Source organism: Sander lucioperca, chromosome 20, assembly GCF_008315115.2.
Source record: "Sander lucioperca isolate FBNREF2018 chromosome 20, SLUC_FBN_1.2, whole genome shotgun sequence".
Lineage (NCBI taxonomy): Eukaryota > Metazoa > Chordata > Actinopteri > Perciformes > Percidae > Sander > Sander lucioperca.
The window spans coordinates 14,785,007-14,798,159 of NC_050192.1; the positions used below are offsets into that span (position 1 = coordinate 14,785,007).

The 13,153-nt window shown below is 40.4% G+C and overlaps 1 protein-coding gene across 2 annotated transcripts; it reads right to left on the bottom strand.

Annotated features, from left to right (window-relative positions):
* Positions 1–415: 415 nt before the first annotated feature.
* Positions 416–13,109, bottom strand: LOC116039765 (fibulin-1). Of its 2 annotated transcripts, XM_031284777.2 has the most exons (17): positions 12,799–13,100; positions 12,456–12,564; positions 11,561–11,696; positions 11,245–11,398; positions 9,634–9,702; positions 9,460–9,549; positions 8,393–8,530; positions 7,610–7,747; positions 7,386–7,529; positions 7,125–7,247; positions 6,891–7,016; positions 6,643–6,762; positions 6,420–6,551; positions 6,190–6,313; positions 3,318–3,460; positions 2,075–2,215; positions 416–1,942 (listed from the first exon to the last, which is right to left on the bottom strand). In XM_031284777.2, exons 1-17 carry the CDS (start codon positions 12,851–12,853, stop codon positions 1,803–1,805), a joined length of 2,082 nt encoding a protein of 693 aa, XP_031140637.1. In that variant the 5' UTR covers positions 12,854–13,100; the 3' UTR covers positions 416–1,802. The 2 variants fall into 2 exon arrangements, with proteins under 2 accessions (XP_031140637.1, XP_031140638.1); XM_031284778.2 differs by lacking the exons at positions 416–1,942; positions 2,075–2,215; positions 3,318–3,460 and adding an exon at positions 5,310–5,868 and having other exon boundaries at positions 12,799–13,109.
* Between the last annotated feature and the right edge of the window lie 44 nt (positions 13,110–13,153).

The following is a 13,153-nucleotide window of genomic DNA, read 5'->3' on the forward strand; positions in this document are numbered from 1 at the left end:
GGCAAATTTTAGATTACAGGATTTGCCTCAGTATGGTTGCCCCCTGTGTTTTCACTGGCCAGGCACAGCACAGCAGTGGTGAAAAGGCAGATCAATGTGGAAGAGAGTTGATTATGGATGGTAAGAAGTAGACTATCCACCTCAAGCAATTTGTCAGCTTTGGGATGAGGTATTCGAAGATCAAAACATTCCCAGGAAAGGATTCCCATTAGTTAGTAGAATAACTGGAAATATCCTCACAAACTGCAAGTGGTATGTTGTGATAGGGAATCTGAAGAGTTGAGTTACAGGAATAACAGGACACCCTATCAGATTTGAGTTATTCTGAAACCGCAGTTATGCTAAGTAGAGGATGGTTGATTTAGTCTGCTGTGGTAGAGGATCGAGCTCTTTTTAGTAAAAAACATGAACATAATTAACCGCACAGTCTTTATTATTCACAGATGGTTGTTACAGTCTTATAGTACAAAACACAATCAATGTTGAAAGCAAGTGCGTAGATTAAGCTTTTATCAAATGAAGCATGTCACATCTGGTCTGTCAAAACGAAATGAAATGGAGCAAATATCAGTTCCACAGGTCAACCAACATTCTATTATAGTGGCACTCATGACAACAAAGTCTGAATTCAAGTTAAACACGGTAGACAGATTAGGGAGATAAGGGCACCCTGTTTATCTATTACATTACTTTTTTTTTTGTTTTTTTAAATGTAACTTTCAACACATCTGGGGTAGAGGTATCAAGTGAGAAATTAGTATTTTTATGAGTGAAAAATAACTTTTCAGCCATGTTAGCGACGTGGCTCTATAAAGTTTTACGATGTTGGTTGGTTGATCAGTCCACCACCATTTATATATGTCAACAACTATCAGATAGATTGGCAAAAATTGGGTACAGACATTTATGGTTGACACATGGTGTATCCTAATAACTTTGGAGATCCCCTGACCATCCAATGCCACCACCAGGTCAAATTTTCACCTTTTCCAATACTTTGGTTAATGAATAAACAGTAATGACATCCACATCACCCTCAGCTTGTTTTTACTGCAAATTACAAATGTTAGCATGCTAACTGACTAAAATGAGGAAATGAGCATGTAAGCATGCTTAAATTAGCATGAAGCTCAAAGCACCACTGTGCCCAAGTACAGAGCTGCCAGCATGGCTCTTAGTCTAATCTAATCTAAATCTAAGGGCCCTAAGCCTGTAACCATATTTTGTAACTACTTTTGTACTTTTTATGTATAAGAATATTTATATGTATACAAAGATGCTGTAAGATTTAACTTTTCTATATTCAGTGCTTATGTATTTAGTGTAATATTTATAAGAGTATATGAAGAGGAATATGTATAGTTATATTTGCAAGAAAGATCAATGCTTATTTTTATATCATGTGGCTGTTTTTGTCTGAAAACGTCTTATCTGTTGTAATGTTTTATGTTTTGTGTGGACCCCAGGAAGAGTAGCTGATGTTCTGCATCAGCTAATGGGGTTCCTAATAAAATCAAATCAAAGTCGGGTACCTTTTTGTGTTCTTGTCTTACCGGTATAATAATAATAATATGTGTATATTGTGTTAAACATTACAAAGACCTATTGTAAACTAATTACCCTAATTACCATCTAAAACATTTGCAAATGAAATTATCTCATCTTGCGTGCAACAGCATTAACATTTGAGGTGTTTTTAAATGTTCAGCAAGATAAGTGTGGCGCCTCCAGATATTAAAAACTATATTTGCCACGTTATGTGTTGTATTGCTGATGGAGTATCGTTCACTCCTTAGCTCAGCTCAGAACCAAAACTCCGAGATAAAGACATGGATGATGACTGCGTTGCTATGGGAAATGACCCCTGACTTGACATAGTTCATAGCCACCTTCAACTCAAAGTCCCTGGGGCCAGTGATAGGTTTCACCTGCCGAACCACACCTTAGGGATGACACAGATTGGGATTAGTGACTGAGATTCAGTTTCAAGTCAATGCAATATCTGTATAATGTTTATTAAAGGATTTCATAAATGATTGACTGCATGGTTCCAAGCGATACTCTCTCCACTTACCCGTAATCATGCCCTTGTGGGAGCGCTTCTCCACGTCAAAAGAGAACTGTTCATCTGCAGCCAGGATGTCAAAGAAAACACTGGTAGCCTCGGGGAGAGGAGCAGGGTTAGCCGCCGTAACTGTCTGCAGGAAAATTATTTCTGTTGGGAGAATTGGTATAAAGTTGGTTTTCGTTTGATAGAAGCAAACCACAAAGTGCATTTGGTTCTTCAAATTAGATATTTATGATTTGATTAAACAATTGTTTTGTGGGTTGAAACAAGTAATTAAATCTTAAGTGCTGTGGCAGGTTGGTGGGTGGAAAGTTGTATTACAATGACGCTGTGAATAATTTTAGAATTTGCTATTATAAGCTACCGAGGTAACTCTTTCAGGCCCGAGCCAAAAACTGTGTTCAGAATAACCAGGGGTTTATGAAAATGAATATCTTATGAAAACAATTGTATTCAAGATTTATGATGGATTATCTTAATATGTGGAATTTAGGTTCGCCTGGAAAACGTGACAAAAAATGCAATTTAAAGGTGCTGTAGGTAGGATTGCGAAGATCCTACCAAAAAAAGATCCTACCAAAAAAATTTGAACATCAACAACTTCTCAGTCCCTCCCCCCTTTCCACTAAAGCCCAAAACGGTCTCCTAAGCCCCTCCCCCCACAAGGGAGAATGAATGCGTGTGCATGAGCAGTGATTGACACGCAGTTAGACACCCCCCCTGGCCCTGATTGGTGCATCTGAACAGGGAGCGGTGGATTTTTGCAAATCACACTACAGGCTGTAGGTGGTGCCTGAGGAGCCGGATTTTTTTTTTTTCTAAATTACCTGCTTCATGTAGTTCTACTCGAACATAGGGTCAGTTTCAGCAAAAGTTAGTTTTATAAGTCTTACCTACTGCACCTTTAATAGTATTGTGGAGTTGTCAAATGAGGTAGCTCATTATAGAAATAGTAATCCAACTAACCAGTGGATTCTGTGAGGTTTTCGGTTTAGCTATAACAACTATGACCTTTCAACATTCTTGTAACCAGTAAATATAATATAAAAATTAAGTATGATAAACATTTGCCCAAGGTAACTATTACTAGATTATTATAACCAATAAAAAGCTCTTACCCATTAAGGACTATGGGAATCAACCAAACTTCACACCTGCATTATAGAAACTGCACATCACCACATGTACTCTAAATGCACCAGGTAAACAAGGACATCAAGGCTGCACATATACCAAGACCTTGTCTTACCTTCTGGTTTACTGAAGTCTCTGAAGGTTGGTAGAGAGATGGAGGTGTAGGTGATGAGGTGGGAGGTGTCGCGATTGCAGTTGATGTCATAAGCTTGGCAGGCCTTACTACAACGCAGATTGACTGAAGCATCTTGTTTGGATCTGGAAAGGACCAACCAAAGGACAAACAGTGGTGATTGTAAGGAGACAAGAAGGAAGGATTGAAGGAAATGGGGAAAAGGGAGATTTAGAGGAATAAACACAATCTGAAGGAGAAGTGTGAATTTTTCACAATTTCAACCTATACAGTACATGCAATAGTAATTATGAGAAAAGTCTTTGACCAAAGCTCCACAGTTGGGTTGAGCAAAAAGAACCTGGCAACACCTGAATAGCCCCATAGACCTCCATGGTTAACCAAGGAACGTGTGCCTTAAAAAGAGGCCAAACCCTGATTTCACAACCTAAAATCATGTTTGTTGGGTTCCCCAACGTGAAGACAGTAGCGCTTTCAAGTATGACCATAAAAACTGCAAAGGGAGCAAAGCCATGTAATTAGCAGCAAGCAGGTGAGTCCAAGTTGTCCGCTAAGCATGAGGCCAAAGCCACAGAGATGATTGAGTGGTATTCCACGCCAGGGAAATGCCATGAAAGGAAATCGGGATGGTAAAAAGCAGGCGTAAGAATGAATGTCATTTGATGTGATCAATGGCATCATATTCATGTGGTACACTAAGTAAAAAGATCACAATTATTACAGAATCAGCATAAAAGCATTTCCAAACGATTAGGTAGTGCCATTCCAAAATAAGACTGGAAAATACAGATACTATTATTATTTATTATTACATACAGCATTTCACTATTTTTACATATTTGAAATAATTAACTTAGCATTTTGGAAAGTAGGAAGTGACATGATCCAAAGATTTAAGAGAATAATTACCTCATGTATATCATGTATTTGCATTTTTTTTTTCAATCTTAATGCATACTCAATATGCATTAAACCCCAAAAACCAGCAGCATGAAAGTGGAACAGTGGAAAAGTTGTCTAGCTGCATTTATCCAGCTGACCAACAGAGCTACTGGCCTTTTGGTATCATTTACAGCAAATTAACTGATAACCACCCAATACCAACACTAAAAGCCCCATCCATCATATGAGCTGCAATGCTGCTCCACCACTAATTGAGCCCCCATGCTGGCTGAGCCCCAGGTACCCATAAATAAGTGCCACGCTTATTTTTCTTGCTATCCGCTAAGGCGAGGACTGTTTGATCCTATGGTGAGGCCGCTTGGAAAAGATCATAGGAAAAACTGCTTTCAACATTATAAATGACCACAGCGGAGGCAGCACGAGAGTAGTGGCAGAAACCATTGCTGGAGTGAGTTTGTGCTTGAATATTAAAGAGTGAAAAGCCATTTTTATCTGTCACTTTTTAATTCTAAACACATATAAAGTACACATAAAGATAAGCTGCCACACAGACATGAGGTAGAGTGGGCTGGAATCAATGCATATAATTACGCATGAACAATCCTGTCAAAGTGTTGTAGAGATCCTCAACAGCTAAAGAGCCCCATCTAGTGGTACAATGCCCTAATATTTTATATATATATGTATAATATATTCTACATCATATGCCAAAAAAAGCATAACAAGCTGAAAAACAATGCATTGTTTAAAGAAATGCATCCCCAATACCATATTACATATACAAATGCAATTCAATTAACAATTGTAACTTTTTGCCTTGATAACCAATCATTTACTGTAAAATCAATTATTTTACTCCATGATAGAGGAATAGTTTGTTGAAGCTTCATTTTCAGAGTGCTATCAATTTTCTCAGATGGATGCTGAAAAGAAAAGATGGCACTTTATTTAGCTATACCGATAAATTGATCTTTGTTATTAAATAAACACTCAAATTCACCATAACACACTGCTGTAGCATCATTCTAGCTATGGGTGAATTATTGTGTTTTTCCACTCAACAATAATTATAGATATGGCCCTTATTAACTGTATTAAGGAGTAGATGGAAGCCTGGAACTGTAACTCCTAAATAAAGAAAAAGATAGAAATGAAAACCAAAACCACCAATGTAATACAGAAGAGGTGAGGACAAAATAGGGATAGACTTAAAACACTGCAAATTAATTTCACAGCCTTCTAATATGGAAATGTTCTTTAGGGCCAGATGGGCTGCTCATGTGTGACAAACACAGCAATCTTGGCCATGTACAGTTGTGCCATCCCGTAGCGAATCAGCCTCATCTCCATGGTCAGGAAGAAGTCCCGAGGCTGGGTTAAGTTACGGCGCAGTGAGATCACTCCTCCATGAGCAAGCTGCTGCACGATGAAGTATCCCTCCTCGTCTCCGGAGACTATGTTGATCTGCATATTGTCTCCCAGCACGAAATTGGAGGGTCCCATCCTAAAAACATCAGCGGGGACGGGAGTGTTGGTGGGGAAGCTGATGTTGTAAAAGGAGATTCTCAGCGGGAGCAAGAAACACGACGCAGGATCCTGCGTGAACTCACAAGTTAATCGCTCGCAACGGCTGAAAGGGAAAAAATGAAATACTCATTGGATAAAGGGCAGAAACGGCTGCATGTACAGTACATGCGTAGAAAAAGAGAGGAGAAAGAGGGAGTGATAGACAGAAACTGGAGAGTGAGAGAGAAGTTTGTGCCTGACAACTGCAGGCCAAAAACTGACCAAGTCCACATGAAAGGAAATATGGGTCAAATAAGAAAAAGGGTGCAAAATAATAATAAAAATGTCTTGATACTTAACTACAGATGAGTAAGATGCTCAACTGTGGACTATCAACCCTTTTATTTCAACAGCTCGACATAACCAAATAGCCATCAGTGCTCACCCTTGTGCTGCTACCCGGAAGTTTTGAGGACATGAAAAGGACAGACAGCGAAATCCTCCCTGGACGTTGAAGCAGCTCTCAGAGACAGAACAGGTATGTCTACCAGCTGCACATTCATCAATGTCTAAAAACACAGAGGGGGAGCAAAGGTTAGACATGTATTGAAAAACAACACACCAGTAATTTACAACTCAGTTTTTATTGAGGGTACCAAATGTTTGTCTACTGACCTAGGCATGTGCGTCCATTGTGTGCAAGTGTGTAGCCTGTGGGTGGGCAGGTACAGTAAAAACTTCCCGGGGTGTTGGAGCAGCGGTAGGAACACACATTACCTCCGGTAGGCAGAGCACACTCATCAATATCTGAAAGCAGCAGACAGTAAAGGCTAGTTAGTATGTGATCACTTCCATGTTGATTTCCTACATTCATTAGGGCCATGAAGTCTAGCAGTACCGTCACATGTTATCCCATCGATGTCACTCAGCTGGTAACCACGGCGACAGTAGCACTGGTATGAGCCATAGACATTTGCACACTCCTGGCTGCAAGGGTTGGCTTCACACTCATTGACATCTGTCAGCATACAGGCACAGATACAGACATCAAAATGTGTCATTTATGGATTCAGAAAACGTACAGCTGAGATATTGTATATCCACAACAGAGGTTGAACGAATTAATGAAATGAAGAGTGATTGGACCTTCACAGTTTCTGTTGTCCTGGGACAGCTTGAAGCCAAGGGTGCAGCTGCACTTGTAGGACCCCTCTGTGTTCTCACACTTGTGGGTGCAGAGTCGCCCGGGATAATGCCTGCACTCATTGATGTCTAAAGACAGGGGACAGACTATGAATCTGCGTCAGAATTTTTTTCATAGCTGATATGCACAAATTATTATAGCTGAAACTAAAAGATAGTAATGAATTTGTACTGCACCGTCACACAGTTTGGTGATACTGTTGAAGATGAAGCCAGTTCTGCATTCACAGCGGTAAAAGCCTATCAGGTTGATACAACCATGGTTGACGCACACGTTCCCTGTACGGCACTCATCCACATCTGTAAAACAAAGGGGACAAATTACATCTCTTTTAGTTTGAACAGGGGAAAGTGAGAAACAAAGATTTCTTGCAGCAAAGGAAAACACAATATTGGAGACTTTACAAACAGGAAATAATTTATTGTGACAGTATCTACCTTCGCAACGCGTGCCGTCCTCAGTTAGATGATAGCCGCGTCCACAGGTGACTATGTTTCTGCGACAGGTGTAGGAGCCCACTGTGTTGATACATGTCTGGCCGGGCAGGCATGGACTGGTATGGGCCACACACTCGTTTACGTCTAATGAGAAAACACATTAAGCAAGTCGGCTCACTTTTTACCTGGGAACTGTTATTGCCTGAGTGTGACACTAAACGCACCAATACAGCTGCCGACGGCATCCTGAATGAAACCGCTTGAGCACCTCTCCTTTGGGTGGCAGCGGAACGAGCCCTCTGTGTTGGTGCACACAAATTCTGCTCCACAGTTATGGGTCCCCAAAGTACACTCGTTAATGTCTGAAACAGGCAAGCAGGAAAAAATTATGAAAGCATAAATTTACAATGCATAAATAGTTTTTCTTTTTTACATGAAACACTGTCAACTAAAGCAGGGATCTTCAATAGGGGGTCCGGGACCCCTAGGGGGTCCTCAGAGTCAGTGCAGGGGGGCTTCCAAATAATTGTTCATTTTTTCAAGTTTTTTCGAAAATTACAAAGTTAACATGAATCCAACATATTATTAGCAAATATAAATCCCCACTGTTTACTGGCCTATAGGTAAGGTAGTCACTAAGGTAGCCACCCACTGATACAGTTAATAAGGATTCACTCTGCCACGTGTATGTGTAACATTAAAACATGATTTATAAAAAATAATGCCAACAATTATTAGGCTATTTTACTTTAATAGCTTAGTATTCTATGCAAAAAAAAATTATGTATAAAGGCTTTAGGCCACCCTACACATTATTGTAGGCCCAGTTTAATATGCAACTTCATTTTAGACAATATATGTGGTAGGGGGTCTCTGCTCTGTCTCTCTTTCAGTTAAGGGGTCTTTGGCTTAAAAAACGTTGAAGACCCCTGAACTAAAGGACATGTCATGGTTGGTATCAAGGAACTAAAATTGCAGGATTAGAAAGGATTTTCTGAGCTTGTTACCTTGGCAATTGTTGTCATCTTTGAGTTCATACCCGGTGCCACAGCTGGTTTCCCTCTGACAGCGAAAGGAACCCTCTGTGTTAATGCAAACTTGGCCGAGGACGCAGTTGTGACCGCCATTCAAACACTCGTTAACATCTGAGGAGAGAGTCATCCACTCACAAAAAGAAAAGCCGTCTATCCGAATATAAAAGCATTTTCAGTGGATGGTGGAGTCGCATGGTTGACTCTACAGCCATGCTAGCACTCAGTAGTGCTCTGAGATAAATGCTAATGGTAGCATGCCAACATGCTCACAATGACAATGCTAACATGCTCATGTTTAGCAAGTATGAGCTTTTACCACGTTCACCATCTTAGTTTAGCATGTAAGCATGCTAACATTTGCTAATTAGCACAGCTGCTGATGGGATTGTCATTAGATTTGCAGGTATTTCGTTAGGGGTGTAACGATACATCGATATGGATCGATATATTGATTCAATCCTCAACGATCCAATATTATCGATACAAAGTTAAAAAATATCGATACATATCGTCATCTATAAGATGCGCCCTTATTTTGAAATTCCCACTTTATATTTATTCTTTTTATTAAAGAGTGTAGAGAGTAGTTTGTTTTTAATTTAAATGCCTGGAAGAGCTTAGTAATGACATTGTAAAATCATATTTTAGTTGTTTTCTGTAAAAATATATAAATGTAACCGATTGTGTTAAATGGGCTTATGTATCGTCTCATATCGATTGTAGGCCCCTGAATTAAATCAAATCAAAATCGCGTCATGGCAGACTTCAATAAATAAATATTGTATCGTTGACCTAAGAATCAATATAACATTGTATCGTGGTATAACATGTTATTTACACTCCTATATTTCATCATAAACCAAAGTATTGAACAAATTAAATTTTGACCTGCTGGTGGCACTAGATGAAAAAATAAATAATCACCAAGTTATTAAAATGTATTCTGGATCATGAATGTCATTGTGCCATCCATAGAGCCATGCCACATAGAAGGGCTACACATCCCACATTTAAGAAGAAGATCATTATGCATTACTTACCCTCACAAGTCACTCCATCGTTTTGCAGTTGATAACCACCAAGGCAAGCACATAAACCATCATCTACACACAACTGGGAGCAATTGGAGTCTGAAAACAGCAGAGAGACACTGGCTGATGGAAGACTCTTAATATAACAAAGGAGATCACATTGAGGAAATGAAGGTGCCAAACCTCTACAGGGGTCCAATCCCTCAAGAGGCATGGCGGTAACAGTATCTCTGGCCTCAGGCTTTTCTGTCACTGGTGATATAGAAGAAAAAAACTCATTAAAACCAAACATGATTTTTTTTTTTTTTGACATTAAAGACAATCAAATTTTCTGAATAACTAAAGAGCACAGGGTCAAACACTTCAGCGCCCCATCACATAGTATGGCACAAAAATCTGTGGCCTTTCCATTGGTATGCTGCTCTCATCACTCTGGCATCGCTCTACATCAGCAAGACACTGATTTGCATTTCTTCACAAATAACTCCAGTGTTTCTGCAGCTCTGTCCTTCCCACATGTTTGTGTTTTTCACCTAAAGGCCAGCTAGGTGACAAAAACTACAAGCCACAAGACCAGTTGGCCCCGAGTAACCATTTGGCAAGGTGTCTACAGATCAGCCTAGTGAATACCCCTGTTGCCCAGTCTGTCTGTCTGCCTCTCTGTCTGGCAGTGATCAGCTCCACAGCTGCCACATCAAGGCCATTTATCCAATTTATTAAAAATCCAAGCTGCTGTCTCTGCTCCTAGTTACGATGCCTGTTTTGATGTGACGCACTCCAAACCAAATCTCGTGCAAAGAGTTTAATGGTTTTACTCCTAGCACTAATATCACTTTCTAATAAGGTAATAAGGTACTATAAAGGGCTTGTACGTTGTAACTGATAGCTTTACTAAAAGTTTAAAAAAAATGCTTACTGATAATTTATTATAGATCCGTTATAAGCCACTTAAGGAGAATGTCAGCGTACCATACCTCAAAGTCTGTTTACAGGTCTTGAGAAGTACCACTGCATATACTGTATGATAAAGTTGCAACAAGTATTTTTTGTCCCCAGAGGGCAATGTGTGAAACCTAATAAATTGCCTCAAAATGATGTCACACAAGTCAATGTCAGTTGGGGCGGAAGAAGCAAGTTCATGTTTGCAGTACAAGTTTGAAAATGAAAAAAAATCTGGGGAGTTACCCACAACTTGCATAGCACATCTGAATATCTAACCAAACTGTCAGTGGTTGAGTTGCATTGTGGGTAATGCAGGCCCCAGGTTTTTACAAAGAAGAAAAGGGCGTTTAAAAACAAAGATACGATGATTCTGCTGCTTCAATTTCCTTCCTTTTTTTTTTAACAGTCCATTGTGAGTTCGCCAATGTTGTAGGAATGGAAGCAGTACTCTTAATGAGAACAGATTCTGGTCACCAGGTTGTGAAAAATCCCTTTGGCTGGTGTTTATCCTTTCTATTTGGTAACACTGCAGTTATAAATGTTGGTAATCCACTAACAAATGGTCATGGATTCCCCAATTTCTAAAAAGTCATCAAGTCTGCAGTTGTAAGTGTTAATAAATTAAATAAAATTTTGGTCCAGATCATTTGCAGCCCTTTTCGAGAAACAAAAACAAGGGCACCAAACCCTATTGTGTTGTAAATCCTCTGGCACCTAATGTGTGCAAATGGCCAGGTGTTCGGATTGTTTTGAGTGTCACAGGCAGCCAGTAGCCATTCTTTCATGATAAGACAGAGTTGAGCTAATCAAGACACAAAAGACTAAAAGCACAAGATTGTCAGGGTCTTTTACCATTAGTACTTGGTTTGGTTTCCGCTGTTGTGTTTTTGCCACAGCAGGTTTTAGCTGGGTACGCACACGGTCTCCCCAGCAACAAACCCTGGAGCTCACAGTTCGAATCCTGGCTTGCCATCATCAGGCCGAGCATACAGCAGTCACAACACATCTGAACAGGGGACAGAGAGTGGGCAACAGGAAGAAAGGCAGTTGAAATAAAAGAAATCTTGATATTGTCAGGAAAACAATTCCCACTATGAATTGATTTACAAAGTGTCGGAGGAGGAGATGTGCAATGGTTGAAGATATTGACATTAAGAAAGAGGACAACCTTAGAGATTTTGGTTTCCCAGGGCTCTCCTTCGAAGAAAGGCCTCTCACAGGCCCCTTGCCCCTTGGCCATCTCGATGCCGTTGCCACAGAGTCGGTCTCTTACTGCTGCTGCACAGCACTGCTCCTGAGCGATCCTGCAAATAAACAGCAGAAATGTCCCTCATTCAGAACAAAAACTGCACTCTTTGCTCTATGATAAAAGAACTGGATAAGAAGCATGTAAAGAAATGCTTGCTATTACGTTAGATACAGTCGATCAGCTGACTGCAAGTCTATTTATGATGGAATATGCAACCTTAGTTTAAAAGACATTGTAACCGTTAGCAGCTACTTTTAAACTTTTGAATCTTTTTATATTAAAAATGCTTCATTTCGACATAAACAAAAAGTCTCCCTCTCCATGCTGTTCTTCTGTGAATGTTCCCTCCACTGACCTCCATGTGTTGACCAGGTGATCCTCTATTTCACCACCTCCATGTACTTACAGTCAAACAGGGCCCTTTAGTTTTAAAATGCTCCAGGGGGCCACTTAACACCTGTACTTACTGTGTAGTTACTATATGGCAATCCTCCCCTGCAGCAGGATGGATAGTTGAGGGCTGTGGAAATGATTTGGGGCTTGCAACCCCAGGGGTATTTCCTGCTTTTAAACATACGGCTGCAAACGCTGCCTTACAGGATACATACATTTCCCACTGCAAAATTCCACACTCATTTGAAGATTTGTCTGCAACCCATGTCATTTAATTTTGACCCCAACTGAACTGCTATACCCAAAGATAGTTTCTGATACAAACAACTTCATGCATTCCCTCTGTACTAACCCTTCCTTGGTCCCTGGGTCACATTTTAAGACCCTCTCCTTTAAGAAAACCAGGTGTTGCTTTGCTTACATGCAGATGTGGGAGGAGGAGATGAGCGGGAGGATTGTACAGACTTGTCCATTCTGGGCCCGTGTCCTCCCATCTTGACAGCACTTTTGTATAGTAGGAAGCTGAATCTCTGAGGATTAGAAATACACAGCAGAGGAATGATGGAGAAAAAAATAGGATGGCTGTCCCTGAGTGCCAGTGACTGAGTCAGATTTAATTCAAATGGTCTCACACTCTCAGATTGACAGACAGTACATGCTAAACAGTACTCTTCAGCACCTCACATTAGGCTGGAATATCCCCCAAAATAAAATGTATTCAAAATCTGCATCTCAATGCCACACTTTTCAGTGTTCTGTCTTACCTTGTCCATGCAGAACTCCGTATAAAGACCACAAAATTATTGTCCACCGTGCCATCGGACTCACTTTTAAAATGTTTCGCTCTCCGATCGTGATATGGCAAGGTGTATATGAAATGGCAGGGATGAACAGCGGATGGACTGCAGCTGCGGACGTTGTGTGTCTCCTCCGTGTAAAATCGACCCGTCAAGGAGAGAGCATCTCCTTCAGAGCAGCAGGAGAGGCGACACAGATCTTACCTTGTGGGCTTTGAGATTAGAGGGCGGCGAGGGCGGGGTGGAGGGAGCTGTGTTCAACTCTCAGGACTACTGAATCATTCAAACACGGCCGATAATTGGATTTAATCGAATGCGACAA